The sequence below is a fragment of the Strongylocentrotus purpuratus genome, unplaced genomic scaffold, assembly GCF_000002235.5.
Source record: "Strongylocentrotus purpuratus isolate Spur 01 unplaced genomic scaffold, Spur_5.0 spur5_scaffold_6, whole genome shotgun sequence".
Taxonomy (NCBI): domain Eukaryota; kingdom Metazoa; phylum Echinodermata; class Echinoidea; order Camarodonta; family Strongylocentrotidae; genus Strongylocentrotus; species Strongylocentrotus purpuratus.
Genome location: NW_022145612.1, coordinates 23,559,240 through 23,576,050, shown reverse-complemented (window position 1 = coordinate 23,576,050; position 16,811 = coordinate 23,559,240). Strand labels below are relative to the sequence as shown.

Below are 16,811 nucleotides of genomic sequence, written 5' to 3'. Positions count from 1 at the left end.
TTAGTATTCATTCTTCCTGCTTAGTCTTCCCCATGGCAGATTGATCGATTTTTTACAACAGTCAGGCTTTCAAAATGGCAGAAATATTATGCTTTACAACTGAATATAATGTAGAAAAACACAATGCAAAAGTAGTATTTAAATGTATTATTAGTCATTTTGTGGGGGTTCAGCTCGACCTAGCATTCTTATTTACATGGTGTACATGTAAATTAAAATGGCTGATGTGGCTTGTTTGAAGGCTACATCCAGTAACCGTTGTCATTTGTTGTTAGGATTAGGGCATCAACTCCTCTTCACCAGGAAACAAATGCTTATGGTTCCAAATATGTAATATATTGCACAAGCTGCACCCCTTATTCAGGGCCACATACTCCTAATATTGCCGCAAGTATATAGACAAGATCGTACTGGTGTTCAGGAGATATATAACATGTATCATTATTGTGGAGAAATGACTTGGAACACTTTGATGACTCTATATTTGGTTCGTTTGTGACAAAATTGCTGTGAATAGGATTAACTAGATCTGGAATAGGATTAACTAGATCTCAAGTAGGTCCATGATGATTGGAAGGTAAGACACCTTTGAAAAACATTTTAATCCAGTAAATTTTTGTTTTCTTCATCATTTTATTTACCATTGTTTACACTAAAATTGATCTCGAAATTTATATATTGACTTCATTTTGTTGGTCTGATTTCTTTCACAGTTTCTTTCATATCATGACATAAAGAATGAGTTTGTCATGAATATTTGAGCATGCCTAGACAACCTAAAGCCCAGTCTTGTGAGAGCCATGATTTTGAACCTTGATAATTATATTAAACAGTATTTCAACCAGGTTAGCATATAATGTATGACGAAAACAAAATTACGATATAACTGTGTTGTGCAAGATGATTGGCTGCAATTTGCATCATTCCATTATCATCAGTTCCAGTCAGTGTTCAACCATGGACGTAGGTCCATGATTCAACAGTTGCCCATTGAAATGTAGCAGAGTGAAGCCATTGCATGCTAATATAGTTATCACTTTGACAAATGGCAGTCATGTGCTCTACTGGTGATTGACAATGAGTTATGTTCCATATGAGTTGACAATTCAACCATTCATCAATCAGTCTTTTTGCCTGCTCGTGGTTACCACCCCCTCATCTCTGTTATTATACAAGTGATGGCAGTTTGCATGTACAGTAGTGTTTAACTGGTAGATCAATACCAAGATTAAAGCCATTGACAATGAATTTACTGCATGTAATGTATGTTTGCAGGAATCCATGAGTGGATACATACTGTACATGATATATGTGGTGAGGAGTGTACTGTAGGCAAGGGTTAGAAGTTCAGGGATGACTAATATGTACTTATTCTTCAGATGAACTTGCCCAAATCTTTCATGCTTTAATGCCATGTTTTTTTTAAATTACCTTTTTTCCCCGATTTCTATCAATAGTAGTGCCCTTAAGATTGTCGAGATAAATTGTCAGTTTGATACAAAATAATACAAAGGCCAACATTAAGAGACCTACATTGTCATTCTCACAGGCTTCCTAACTACGTTCCTGAAGATTCTTGAGATCGACTCTATCAGTATCAGTCTTGTTTGCTGTCAGTCCCTTGGACCATCTAGACCATTGAGGGATGTTGCTCTTCTGTGTGTTGTTCCTGTCCTATTCCAGGGAAAAATTACTTTAAAAATTTCGGGGGCTACTTTTAGAGCTTGCTTGCATTAAAATAACACTCTATAATTTGTTTTGCATTGAACTCTATGCAAAATTTTGGGGCTCTTTTGGGCATTTCGAGGGCTAATTCGCCCCGAGCCTCCATGTATTTCCTATCCTATTCCAAGGGTTATCAAAGAAATATGTACATCTTTCATGGTTTACCTAATTCTTTCTTCCCATCTATATTCTAATCTAACAGGTTCAAAGCCATCTGCCCCTGGAAAACGCCAACGTAACAAGTCAACGATAGAAGCCACCACCCTCAACCCTAAGCCTGTGGACTCGCAGCAAGAGAAGAACCTTGAGACTGTCAGGAAACTTGAAGAGGACCTCGGGCCTCTACCGACCGAGTGGGAGATTGCCTTCACAGAGACAGGAGACATGTACTACATAGAGTAAGTCAGCAAGTACTTCTGTACTTGAATGAAAACATAATAGAGTAAGTCAGCAAGTACTTCTGTACTTGAATGAAACATAATAGAGTAAGTCAGCAAGTACTTCTGTACTTGAATGAAACATAATAGAGTAAGTCAGCAAGTACTTCTGTACTTGAATGAAACATAATAGAGTAAGTCAGCAAGTACTTCTGTACTTGAATGAAAACATAATAGAGTAAGTCAGCAAGTACTTCTGTACTTGAATGAAAACATAATATGTAACACCAGGTGTAGGTTTAAGTAGCACCCTTGCTTCTGTGATGGAGAGTCTTTTTGGTGTTTAGAATTTTATCTCCTTCTAATCATGACAGACAGTATTATTCAAACATCAGCCGTCTATCATTTCAAAATATACTAAATTGTATCAATATTGTAGAAGCAACAATGAAACCAGTAACAATTATTGGTTCATATTTTATAAAAGACGTCTTTACACAAGAGAATATTTGCTCACACATATCCAGGTTTATATAGATTTGTTCAAGTCAATACTACAGACGTGAGAAGGAAAAAGATACATCAAAACTGAAACCCAAGAAGAAGAAGAGTAATAACTGAAGAGGGGAAATACCCTTCAAGCTATTAAACATGGCTGTATGTTTGTGAATTATGAATTCAGCTTGATTTTACAGTTTGTTTTGTATGATTGATTATGTAGTTAACTCAACTGCTCAAACAGCAGAATTGTTCATATCTATAGGTTAGCACCCAGGGATACCTACAGCCTTAGGTCCTTTATAATTGCAGATTAATCAACTTAGTTTCAAACTTGGCACCTTCTGCTTACGGGTGTACTACTCTACGACTAAACAACCTCGCTTCATGTTAAGAAGAATCTGTATAAAGTAGAAAGTAAATATTTACGAGTAATACCAGAGAAAATCTGTACATAAGGAGGAGGTGGATATGTTCTCCCTTTGTCCTCAATGTGTCATGCTGCACATGTACTTCTTGCATCCTCGATTAAGTCTTTAAGAGAGCCATTTGTCATCTGGGTATTGCTATTAATTCCCCGACAATGCTCTAATTATACTAGAGTGCTAATAGGACGACGCTAATGGTAATTCCTCATGTCTAGATTCCCTGAGATCATTACAAGCTGAATGATGTGTGGAGCAGTGTGCTGGTGATAATGACTTTAACAGCCAGCTAGTTACATACGAGGGTCAGAAATCGTCTTGTGGCCTTTCTAAAGATGTATCAGTCCCATGTGCTGTCTTCCATGTTAGGATACCTCATTAAGTTGCCATATACAGTGGACCAACCCTTTTTTCTTTGTCTTTCCAAGCAGTATTTTAGAAATTGTCTTTTCTATATAGTATAAATTTGTTTTAAATGAAGAGTGACTAAGTGACAGATGCAATATTATTTCTCATTGATGACAAGATCTATTTTGCATGCATGAAATTGGGATTTAAATTTAAATTTAAATTCAATTTGTTTGCACGTTCATTTTCACACATTTGGTGATATGGATAACATTTACAACTACCATATGATAGAATGTTCATAATAACGAAGAAATGAACCTAATTCCTGACAGCACTCTCGTTACTGCCCCTTAATCCATACATACAGGTAGTCATATATAACATTTCTTACATTATAATGCACTAATAAGAGATATTATATGGTGTTGAATGAATTGGAAGGAACTATCTCCCTGTGACTACATGTGAATGTCGCTCTCACATACATTTACAATTCGTCATATGACAAAGTCCTACTCTTTATGTGGTTCAAAAAATGCTTTGCCTGTGCATGTATCTGTATCATAACAAGAAGACCACAAAATATGCATAAATGTCACTATGATTTATTGTCGGGTATAATAGCCACATTTATAACGTTCATTTTCCCCCCATTTCGTAGCCAGCTGTGGTACTTACTGTGGTATATAATGCCGATATAAAACCTCCAAAGTGAAGATCCGTACAGAAACCACATTGTCACTCAGTTTCCGTGTATGCATGCATTGTATGCATAATATATTATCCTGTTCATGTGTGGTGTGCCACTGATTAGAGGCTTGGGGTATGGCTAATATCTACATGTAGTGCATCTCAAATGAGAGGAAAGAAGCTATTTACAGTTTTATGGTGTCTACTCAATAGCATTCATGCTGCTATCATGACACTGAACAGGAATTCAAGTTCTTATACTCATACTATGTTCTTAGAAATTATTTATCTTATTTTCATCTGATTATCAGATGGGCATCATCGAATGAAACAGGATATCATATGATGTACCTCTGCACATTAATCTGGTTGCTTTGGTCTGATACTCTGTCTCCCTGTCTCTTTTATTGACACTTCTGGTATGGCTCTCCCCTCTTTCTCTCTCTTTCTCCCTCTCTCTCCCTCTCTCTCCCTCTCTCTCCCTCTCTCTCCCTCTCCCTCCCTCTCCCTCCCTCCCTCTCTCTCCCTCCCTCTCTCTCCCTCTCTCTTTATCCAACATCTAATTCTGTCTCTATATTGTTTCTTGTTTCTTCTATAGGCAGGCATTTTGTTGATCAAACCATATGGACTGATTTTTGTCAATACTCTGTTTTCTAATAGTATGGATAAGTGTCAGAGGTCAAGGTTTATTTTGATGCTCCAGATATTCATTGCATACAATCAATTGATGAACTCTTCAGTGCACTTAATTTCTATAGTGCACTTGGACCAGGGGGGCTGTTACTCGAAACCATCATAAGTCTAAGTTCGTGGACATCCCTTGGAAATGTGGGTTAACTCTATAACACACGTTTCAGTAGGATGTCCTAGTAGTTACACTTATGACGGCCCCCAGGCTGACAAAAATAGTTAGGATCTCACTATTCTGGTGTAGCTTATGAACAAGAGTGTACTGCATCTCATTTATGCTTAATTGTTAGGTATTGCAATTGACTATTTATGCAAATTTGTTACTTATGAAGTTTTTTCTTTGGTTTGTTTTTCTCATTCATAGCCACAGAGATGAAAGGACTCAATGGCTGGACCCCAGGTTAGAGAAGAAGAAGAAACATACTTCACCAGGCCCAGGCCCCCCATCTAAAGAAGGTAACTAGGCATGATGATTTCTGTTTTAATGTCACCTGGGGAGTGTTTCACAAAGACTAAGATTGACTTTGAGTTAAACTTAACTATGGCAGGCTGTCCATGCCACTGATTGCTCTCGCTATTAGTCTCTCAATTATGATCTTTAGATGATATTTTTTCCTTCAATAATGAACTATCAAAAAAATGTAGATCTGTGACCACGATTTATATGTCCCTTGAGAAACCAATGCCATGAATGAATGGTTAGAGTAACTAGTGGCATGAACGGCCTGCCATAATTAAGTCAAACTTAAAGTCGATCTTAGTCTTTGTGGAACGCCCCCTGACCAATTAAGTTGTGTGAAGTTCAGGTTGAGGTGATAATGTCCATGTAGGTGCCAGCTGCCACTTCATTCAAATTTTTTTTAAATAGTTCATGTCTCATCCCCTCCTTCTTTCTCCTTTTCTCCTTTTCTCCCTCTTTGTGTAGGTGTGTGTTTGAACATGGACGTATGGTTTTATCTCAGATGCAATCCTTCAGTTTCTTGCTGCTGATTTGAAACCCACTTAAACTCTTGATATATTTCATATCTCGAGTAATTGAGGTAATTTGCCTAGCCTATTTTTCTTCAAAATTCATTGATTTATTGCAATTATTTCTTCTTTTTTAATTCAGAGCTTCCAGACGGATGGGAAAAGATAGACGATCCACAGTACGGCACCTATTACATTGAGTAAGTAGATTTGTTTGTCAGATGCATTGTGCGTGAACCAGTTTGATAATCTAGGCGCCCTGTATATTGCATTGTCAATGAATGCCTCCCCATGGGAACTGCAATATTGATCAGGCAGTATAAATGTGAATTGTTCTTTGGAGCAGCATACCTGTTACATGAGAATTTTCATACATGCTTTATATTAAAATTGCATTAGAATCTTACTCAGATATTATGAGTAATATTTCAGAATACGTGTTCTAGATTTTAAGATTTTAAGCATTAAGGTACATTTCTGACTTTAGGAGAAATTCTTCATTTTTTGCTCACTTTAATATTATGATGAGGAACATGGTGATTCTAGGTTACCAGAGTATGTGGGGATAAACCTCATCACCTAGATCACAATCTTCTTTGCAACAGACTGAATTGATAACAGTTGTAAAAATACATAGACCTTTAAGCCTTAATCAAAACGTACTTGTATGTTTTATTTGCTAATCTGAAGAATAGGTCATTTCTTGCTTTTGATCAGTTTAGAGTAGCCATGTTTGAATGATATTACCAGTTATAGAGCACAAATGAGCAGAGAGGAAATTTAATGTTCTTGTTCATGTGTAATCAAGTGCAGGCATCTGTAAAGTAGGGCATAACTGTGTCTAATTAATTGGGTACCATTATTTCATATTAAATGTCAATGACATGAATCTATTATTCCTATTGCTTCTATATCCCTTTCTGAAGTACGTAATGGTAGAGTATGAGTTTGACTATTGTGGGTTCCTTGGAGCTAGCATGTATTTGAACACTTAAACCAATATTGACATCATGAGTAAATATACACATGAAAAGGTGAGGTCCTATTCTAGCTAGTCTTGATTCAAGATGTTGGAGTTACATTGTCTGTTTGTCTAGCAAAGCACAGGTAGTTAGTTTACAGTTATACCATCAATTTTTGCTTAACCCTAGGCTAGTTTTGGACATGGCACATTTAGCCTTCTCCTGTTACGTACTCATCCAGCTGAATTAGTCACTGTGACTAAGGTTAACTTGCCATGAAAATTGTTAAGCTTACAATATAAAACTACCATATGGTGCTCAAAATAGTAGTTAAGGAGATTTTTCTTCATACACCTTGTACTTCTACCATTGCATGGCATCAATACAGATGTACAATGTATGGATTTTTATCTTTTATATTAAAGAGTGATAGAGAAATGTTAAACATAAATCATATCCTTCATTACAATAGAAAACTAACAATTCCCTTTTGCAAAAATCTAATTAGAGAAATGTTGAATATAAATCATATTCTTCATGTAATATCAGTACAAGACAGAATCATCTGTCAATCCTTTTTTTATGAGGTTTCATTTAATGAAGTTAACATGTATGTCTCCTGCATGGATGACGTAAGAAATGTTCTTCAAACACATCATGTCTTTTTTTTTTTTTTGTTAAACCTAATAATTGGAATGTGACTTTCTGCTGCATGAAATTAAAAGTTGCTTAATGGTACTGTTAACCTTTTTTTTTTAAACTGGAAAACAGCCCAAAAGCTTACAGAAACAAGATAAGATGTTGACATTTATATGATATTCCCTTGAGATGGTTGTCTAATTTAATTATACTTAAACGTCGCATAATAACTTTCAACAAATGCTTCTTTACTATTCTTATTGAAAATGAACATTTTTTTTTTCTTTGCTAAAAATCAATCATTTAATTCTGAGACAAATCAAAGAAGATTTCAATTATGGTCATGTCTATGAAAGCTAAATGTTAGATTATTTAGATAGTACCTTTCATAATTGGTGTAGCAGAATTTGTTTTTAAATCAAGAAGGACACCATATTAAGCTACATGTAGTTTGCTCTGTGTTTACTTTTCATAATTTTGTCTTGTATAAGTAATGAAATGAAGACATAGAACACAACTTGAATCAGTTCAAGCAGTTTACATGATATAGGCCTTGGTTGATTAAGCCACATTTATGCTCACTTACAGGATATGTAAGTAGTGAGTACATGGGCTAGTTATCTTACATACTGTCAAAGCCCTAAGCCAAGCTTGGATAACATTGATTTAAAGGTACTATGTCCCTTTTGCAGCCAACCTCAAATTCTGTAGAACTTTGCAGGAATTATGAATATGTCATGTATGTCCTATCTGTGAAATTTAAACATTAGCAGTGTCCTCATATTCAAATTATGCAAGGAAACCCATTTACTTGCTAGACTTCACTGTAAGACACTATTGAGTGACTGACTGGCTTTTTTTCTTCTTTGGTAATAACATACATGAAAAGAGTTGTAAAGGGTACATGAGCATTTGTCTACATCAATAACCCACTTCTTGTGATGGCCAAGATTAAACTGATTGAATCTTTGTGCAGCATAAAACGTATGACCATTCAGTACAATTGTCTGAAAATCAAGACTATTACTTTTGGGCTCTATAGCCCTAAAGTCGATTTGACAACTAATAGTCATTATATACCTCACTTAAGAAATCCAGCCATCTGATTGGTCGAATTGCATTCATAAACTTCAACTGTTCCTGTAAAATTCCCGGTAACCATGCATAAAACATTTACTATTTTTAATAACCATGGTTATTAAAAAAATAGGTCAGCCTCCATGGTTACCCCATAGGTTTACATGTTAAAAAATGGTTTGAGCGATCGAGGATACCGTATGTGTGCGAAGGATTGGTCGGTAATTTCAATACAATTGAATCTCGATCGATCTTACCGACAATTTTATCTTGCATTGTTGACATGAAGACGAAAATAAACTTCCAAAAACAAAAAAACAACATCTGCCGATAGATCTTGATCTAAGTTCGTGCCAATATGCATTGCAAAAGTAAAAGAAGGGTGCTTTTGCGAAGCATTCATCACGCCGAAGCCGGTTTCAATCCACTTTAATGTATATATTGTACGAAACTGCCAAGCTCGTGAACAGCGCGCGATGGCCGAGTGGTGTAAGGCATTGGTGTAAGATTCATCACTCATTGTACGCAAGAGTTCGACTCTCACCTTCGACAAAAAAAAAATTATTTTTTATTTTTTATTTTTTAAGTCTATTTTTTTTCGGCATATAAAAGTATTAATGACTGCTTTAATATTCGAGAAATAGTTGTTTTCATACGCTCTCGGGAAGGTTACAATTGGGCTATTCCCCTCGGCAAGCCTCGGGGAATAGCACAATTCTAACCTTCCCTTGAGCGTAATAAAACAACTATTTCTCTCAAAGCAGTCATTAATACTATATTATTTTTCCACTTGAAGACATTTTCAAGCCCCACCTTTTTAAGGGAAGTTCTAAATTAGTATTATCTTTCAAATGCAGTTGGAATTTAACTTTTTCATTTTTTTGGCCTGCAAATGGGACATAGTACCTTTAAGATGCAGATTTAATATGAGGTCTCAAAAGATCTGTTAATGTGTAACCCATTCTTTAAACTTCTTAGGAGAACCTAAATGCCCTTTTCATTGGATTCGCCTCATTACCTCAATCATTCATCACTTCCTTATTACAGTTTGATAAATAGGTTATGGTATTGGATAAGTTGAGGCTTTGGCCACTACATAACCTCTTTAATTTTCTACTTAAAGATCTTGTTTCGTAGTATGCTGGTGTTTGAAAAGTTGTCGATGTTAATTGTTATTAATTTTGGGGATATTCCTAGACTTTTTCTTTCTTATATTTTGATTGCTGACTCGGCCTTGCATAGATGGATAATTGCTTACATTAGACTGTACTAACAGTGTTTTCTTTTCTTCACCATTTGCAAATTTGGTTTTCTCATCTCTCTAATAAGAAATCAGATTCAATCATACTCCTTCTTTGAGGGAGAAAACATGTAATGGCATGGATCCAGTGCACAGTAGTTATAAACTACAACTATTATCTTATTTCCATATATATATACCATATATATATACCATATATGGGGAAATAGATGGGTTTGATAACACTATTTTCTCAAGAGAAATGTACATGGCAACAGTTATAATTTGTCATTAAGGACAAACCCGGTTTTCATTATTATGCACAAAATGCCAATTATCCCTTTCATGCCTTCTCAATAATACCAAGTATAATCTGTCTATTAGGTCAGGGTTTTGTGCTCTGCCTTGACTTCCTCTGTGTCTTATTTCTGTTTGTGAGCCAGCCGAAAACTGCGGAGGTGTTTCTTTGTTAGTTCAGTTAACAATAGAATTATAATTCCTCTGACATTATTAGCTTGCCCTGTTATATCCTTTTTTTTTTGTTACAAGAGAATTATTTAATGGATCCGGTAACTTTGTTTCAGATTCTGAAACAAAATTCTGGATTTAGCTCATGCTGCAATGATAATCATAAACCTTTAGGTCAGTCAGGAACCCCATAACTTTTATAAGCCGATCGCCTGTCTGATTATCAAGATATTTATGATTGGAATTACAAATTTTGAAAACCGTTTGCCAAACGGTTTTCATAACACTACAGTATATTGGGGAAAACGAGTATGGTAAAACTGGTCACTCAAAGATTTTTACTTTTATGAGGCACTCCTTGATCATTTTTGAAGCGCAATTTTTTTTTAGGGCTTCAATATTACACCATACCACAGACACTGATAACACGTAGGGCCGTGTATCTCAGATTTAACATTGTTAAACGATCCCTTTAAAGAGACTATTTTAATAGATGTGAGCATAGGGTCTTATTACAACTGCTATTCCTAATATACTGTGGTCTGCATTCTTAATAAACATATATTTGGTAGGTTGATTGCAAAAGTGGATGTGCATACTATCTCACTTGTAGATAGAGATGCTCTCAGATGGCGATAAACAGTGACAATTTCCAGGGATGTATTCAGGGCTATCTCTTGTTCTGCCTCAAGATAAGCACCTGTTCCACTCAACTCAATAGAATAGGAGTTCTTTCGTTCTTTCTTTCTCTCTCTCCCTCTGTGTCTCTCTCTGTGTCTCTCTGTCTCTGTCTCTGTCTCTCTCTGTCTCTCTCTGTCTCTCTCTCTCCCTCTTTCACTCTCTTTCTCTTTCACTCTCTTCTCTTTCTCTCTCTTTCTCTCTCTCTCTCTCTTTCTCTCCCCTCTATCTCTCACTCTCCATCTCTGTCTCTCCCTCCTCCCCTCTCTCTCTCCCTTTCTCTCTCCTACAGAAATGAAAGTATAGAAAGTATGAAAAAGTTCTTTTTTATACAGGTTAGCTACATGTATGTTTTGAAGCAATGATTGATGTCCCCATTATATACCGTTGATAAGTAGAGAGAGTAATTCCAATTAGGAATACCAACACAATACCATTAAACCCATTAAGCAAATTATCCTCCATAATTATAATAATGAACATGAATCTTGCTAATTATGTTGCTTAAGTGGGTATCTCACTGAACGGCGAATGCTTGCGAACGGGTACGTAAAAGGTTGCCAGAAACGTCGCAAGCAGTTTTTCTTTGTGAATTTAATTTTCCTCAAACAGTTGTAAGCTTTTGCAAATAGTTGTAAGACGGTATCGCTGAAGTTCTTTTTGATTCGCCAATGCTAGTGACCACGTGACCATATGGTTCCTATATAAAATTGTTCCATTGAGTACTAGGAGTTAGCAACAGGTCCCAAACATTCACGAATGGTTGCTAATCGTCGCCAACTGCCTTTCGCGAACGCTTCGCAAATATTCGCTCAAATGTTGGCTAGTTGTCACTAAACATTGCCAAATGTCGCAGAGGCAAACCCTGATTTCGCCAACATTTGTCAGAAAAGTTGGCGAATCCAAAATTTGCAACGTTCGTAAGCATTCGCATTCTCAGTGAGATACACCCTTAACTTATCATGTGCACAATGAGGTGTAATAAATTACGAACTGAATAGTTTATAAACGCCTTTTGTAGAAATTGTGTTAAAGATATTGAAATAAACAGAGAAAGATAAAACCCTCAAAGAAACCCTACTCAGTCCAGACTTTTCTTGGCATGGTGCAGTTTTCATAATTCATTGCTTTTAGCTTTCACATGAACAGTTATCTCTTACTGTGTTTTTTAAAACTCTTATGTGATGCATAATGATAATTGTGGAGGAGGCGAGTTGGCTCAGTCGGTAAAGCGTCTGCCTGTCGAACCAAAGATCCCGGGTTCGACTCCCACCTATGCAGATGACTGAAGCCTGCGTTGTGTGTTAACGTGCCCCTTCCCTTGTTCATAGATGCAGGTTATGTCAAGTGGAAAACACTCCTTCCCTCGGATAGGACGTTAAATGGAGGCCCCGTGTACAGGAGAGTCACCACCCTTGCACGTTAAGAACCCATTGCACTATTCGTATAAGAGTAGGGGGAAACCCGGGTGTAATGGTCCACCTGCATACCCCAACCAGGCCGAGTATACCGCATCTGCAAGAATCTTCAGTATTGAATGAGGCAGATTATCTTGAAGAAGAAGAAGAAGAATTGAATATCATTTACTTGTTGTTTGAATTAGTGCATTATGTCTTATGTTTTTGCAACTTTGAATACAAGCCCTATTTCAAAGGAGTATTTGAAAGAGTGACGAATGTAGCTAATGTATATTGAATCCTTTCATTCGTTTTGCACAGCCACGTCAATCGCAAGACCCAGTTTAACAGCCCCTCGAAAAACGGCAGCGACAGCACAGGTTCCCCGAGGGCTGCTCCCATCCATTCCTACAACACCCTGACCAGGAAGCAGAATACAGATAGTCCAGGAACTCCCCGTAGGACCACAAATGACCCTGATGTGACCAAACAGAACAGGACCAATGGATCATTAGGACCAGATGAACTCGGTATGTAATGGTGTTAGTCCAGAATGATAATAACGATAATTGATGACTGAATTTATAATGTCTAACTATCTAACCTGCAGAATTCATCCATATGTTGATATGAAATGCTGAAAGCTTTTTACATGGCAAACAGAAGGAATCGTATCGAATAGGATCATTAGCTGGGAAGCTGGATACATGACAAGAATTAATTAAGTACTGAACATGATCATTACCTGACATGGCAATAATTTATTTCATTTTTCCAAAGGCTACCGTATTGCTTTACAACATTATACTGGTTATCTGACGTTCGCTCTGGGGTCATTCACCCTGTGGTTTATTTCATTACAAATTAGAGATTGTGTAGCAAGTGGGCTTTAGGGTAGCTTTGTAGTTAGTTAGGTTAAGTAAGGTATTGGCTTCAGGGTTAAAGTTACAATTCATTTGTGCTAGGAATCCTTGACAAAGCAATTGTCATCAGAGCTCATGTCATGCAAGGAAGGAGGTGTTTAATGAGAGTCTGTGCATTCCAGTGCCCCATCTTACAAAGAGTTGATATCAATCGCAACTATGTACATAAGAGATATGAGACTGCAAACTTGCGATTAATTGGAGGACTTGCGATTAATTTGTAAGACGGGGCACTTGTGTACTTAATATACAACTGCTTGTATAATGGTGCGTTTTATTTCACTTGAAATACAGCAAATGACATGTACAAGTTTACCAACGACCCCAACAAGTTGATCGGACCACGATACACCACTCACCTCTTCAAGGGTGTTCAAGGCTTCGGCTTCACCATCATTGGAGGGGACGACCCCAACGAATTCCTTCAGATCAGAAACATACTCCCAACCGGGCCTGCTCATGAAGATGGCATCTTGCAAACAGGTAATACTCGCATTGCCGTCTTCACCCATTTTTTTGTTTGTTACAAGAGCTTATTTATGTAGTAAAAGTAGAGATATTTGGGATGATTTCTATTTCTGGAATCTTCAAGTCTATTTCAAAAGATCTTCCTGTGCTTACAAGAGCTCATTGAAAATGAAAAAGATGATATTTGAGAGATAGTTTCTCTGTTTTTTTTTGCAATTTTTATGTCCTTTATCCAGAGCTCTTCCTCTGGAGTTGCATCATGTTGCTCATATGTTTTGCTCGTTGTAATCACTTTTCCTTACCCCATATGTTGGGTGTTGGATGATAGTTGTATGATCACTAGCAGATCTTGATCCTAAATCAAATTTGAATATGAACCTGAAAAAGGGTAATCACTATCTGGGCCCAGTAACACAAAGATAAGTTCGCAATTCATTGCTATTGTGCAAATGACCATCATGCACAATCAATTTGTTGCTAAGCTTTGTGTTACAGGGTCATTCTTTAATGTAATATGACGATGAAGTTCGCTCAGGAGTGGTGACATTGAATGCAGTCTTGATGGTGGGTAATACTGCACAATGGTCCACACCTTTGACCTCTAGATGCAGTGCACCCCTTGGCAATATCTTGTAATCCATTCTGTCCCTTCCAATGATTCAAGTTAGATGTGAAGTTTGTTGAAGTTTGTTAGTGACTTGACCATTTAGATGCCTGCTAGCTGTAATCGCCAATAAAGCTGTGTCCACTTTACTGAACCTTTGTAGAGCAATGGGAATTGCATTGACTTGAGTCTTCTGTATGAGTTACATTTGTATTGGTGTTGAATGAACTGTAGAGTACTGCAAAACAATACAATAAATGATTCTCTAACATCTAGCATCGATTTCTTTACCAGGTGATGTGTTGGTATCTGTTAACAAGAGACTTGTTCTTGGATGCACCCACAAAGATGTTGTAACAATCTTCCAAGGAATCAAACCAGGTGAAAGGGTGGAGCTGGAAGTCTGCAGAGGATACCCCTTACCCTTTGACCCCGCCGACCCGAAAGCCCATATAGTAACCTCTTATGCCATCGACCCCAACAAAGTATCCAACCAGAATGGCCTTGGGAACAAATCTAAATCACTGGGTAACATTCGAAACCAGAACCAGAACATTCCGCCTGACTACATTCCGAACAACCTGGGACCAACGGGAGACGATGCAGCATCAAGGAGCAGTCACAACAGCAGCAGGGACTATCCCTACACTCCACCCAACCAGAGGCGGGGCCACGGACCCTCCGCCAGAAGAGACACCAACCTTAGTCGAATGCCTCATGTCAAGTCTCTTCCGGATCTCTCTCACAAGCTGCAGCAGCAGGGTGGGGAACCAAACACTCCTCAGAGATCAAAGACACCTACCCCGTCCCTGAGTAGTCATCCAGGCTACGTGCCAGGATCCCCCATGATTAGTGACAGGACCAGTCTGTCGTCCAGCGATGCAGGACCAGCAGAGAAACATGACATAGTGTTTGTCAAAAGCAACCAAGGATTCGGCTTTACAGTTGCTGACAGCCCTCACGGGCAGAAGGTAGGTTGAGTGCAGCCATTTTCATAGCAGTATTTACAAATATTCAATTAAAGTCATTATGTCATAGGTGTGAATTCAAAAATTAAAAAAAAAAACTCTGAAGTCCATGGTTTTTCACTGAGTATATTCAGGAACAACATAATATTCTGAGTTGTCAGGTTCTATGAGAATAGGACAAGTCAAGGACGGTTTAGCTCATCCATGTTGAAATTGACTGTGACAAATATGGAGAGAAGTATAATTGATGGGTCTATACTTGATGGTTCCCAGACTTCCCAGAAAGTTGCACCAATATTTTGGAGCACCAGCTTCTTTGTTTTAGCTGCACTCAATGATAGATGCTAGGTACTGAGACTTACATTTCATTAATTTATTTGATAGTATTTTGGATCCATGCATGTATCCATTTCCTTTTCCTGACTAGTGGTATTTGTTTTGCCTTTTGAACATATCTGCAAAGTCCTTAGAACACCAGTCAGATGAAATCAAAGATTTCTTCAAATTTGTTGCAATGATGAACTGACGGTTCATCTCTTCACATACCGTACTTACATCAAGTATGTATTTGTGCAATCAAATAGAAGGTTTTATTTACTTTTTTTTTTAAGAGGAGGGGGGGGGGGGCAGATAGACAAACATTTCTGCAAAAGCAAATGTTATATGTTTGTACCCCTCCCTATAATACTTTCTTCCAAAGAAAAACATGAATAATCTACCGACCGACATGTGATTGAAGTGTTTTATTATTTTATTTTGAACCTTTCTAGGTAAAGCAGATACTGGCTCCACAGAGATGTAAGACACTGAGAGAGGGTGACCTCCTGTTGGAGATCAATCGAGAGTCCATCACAGACCTTCCGCACAATCAAGTGGTCCAGAAACTCAAAGACTGCCCTCAGGGTCAAGATACTATCATCAGTGTGCAGAGAGGAGGTACGTTTTTTTCTTCACATTCCTTTCGTATTTCCCAGTATTCAGTTTTGTGAGGAAGACTAAGTGGACTGCACTACTTGTAGCTACTTGCGCCCTCTATACAGCAGAAAATGTTGAAGCGGTGCCTGTTGGTCCCCCATGATCCCCTTTTTCTTATGTTAATTGAGAGCGGATTTGATAAGATAACCACGCAGTCAGTGACCACGCAGGGTGGTCTAACCCCTCCTGGCCAAACTAGTGCAGACAGGCTTTAAATGTTGTTTGTTGTATCGCTTATGTTTAGGATGATCACTCGTAGCCTTTCTCTAGGTCACTACACATCTTAAAATGTGACAACTATCAGATTTATGAAAACATTGTTGATAATATACAAAGATTTAAAAATGTGAAATCTTTCCTTTTGAGGTTGTAAATAATTAGTTGAATGGTAAAAATTGAATTGTAGAGTTTTATGATCTTTCCTGTTAAAAAAAAAAAAGGCTGTGGATCAGGGCAATATAAGTCCATTTTAATTCACAACTGTCCCTTCATCGTAGTTGTTTGTGCCTTTGTTCTGACTGGATAGCTAGTGATGCATTAAGGTGTAACTGTTCAGCATTATTCTGGACCTCTATATAGAAGATTTCATATCTTTGATTATAATATCTAATTGCCGAATGCAACTTGTTCCAAGATCTAGTCATAAATGTGATGGCTTTACCAGTTATATGGCATGGTTCTGACGAC

The 16,811-nt window shown here is 37.5% G+C and overlaps 1 protein-coding gene across 3 annotated transcripts in view; it reads left to right on the top strand.

Annotated features, from left to right (window-relative positions):
- LOC752750 (membrane-associated guanylate kinase, WW and PDZ domain-containing protein 2) overlaps positions 1 to 16,811 on the top strand; it is a 64,287-nt gene that overhangs the window by 22,907 nt on the left and 24,569 nt on the right. For all 3 annotated transcript variants that reach the window (XM_030973145.1, XM_030973144.1, XM_030973143.1), the window contains exons 6-12: positions 1,928 to 2,123; positions 5,121 to 5,212; positions 5,868 to 5,925; positions 12,508 to 12,716; positions 13,404 to 13,592; positions 14,476 to 15,152; positions 15,920 to 16,085. In XM_030973145.1, the coding sequence (XP_030829005.1) occupies positions 1,928 to 2,123; positions 5,121 to 5,212; positions 5,868 to 5,925; positions 12,508 to 12,716; positions 13,404 to 13,592; positions 14,476 to 15,152; positions 15,920 to 16,085 (1,587 nt within the window). The remainder of the gene's footprint in view (positions 1 to 1,927; positions 2,124 to 5,120; positions 5,213 to 5,867; positions 5,926 to 12,507; positions 12,717 to 13,403; positions 13,593 to 14,475; positions 15,153 to 15,919; positions 16,086 to 16,811) is intronic.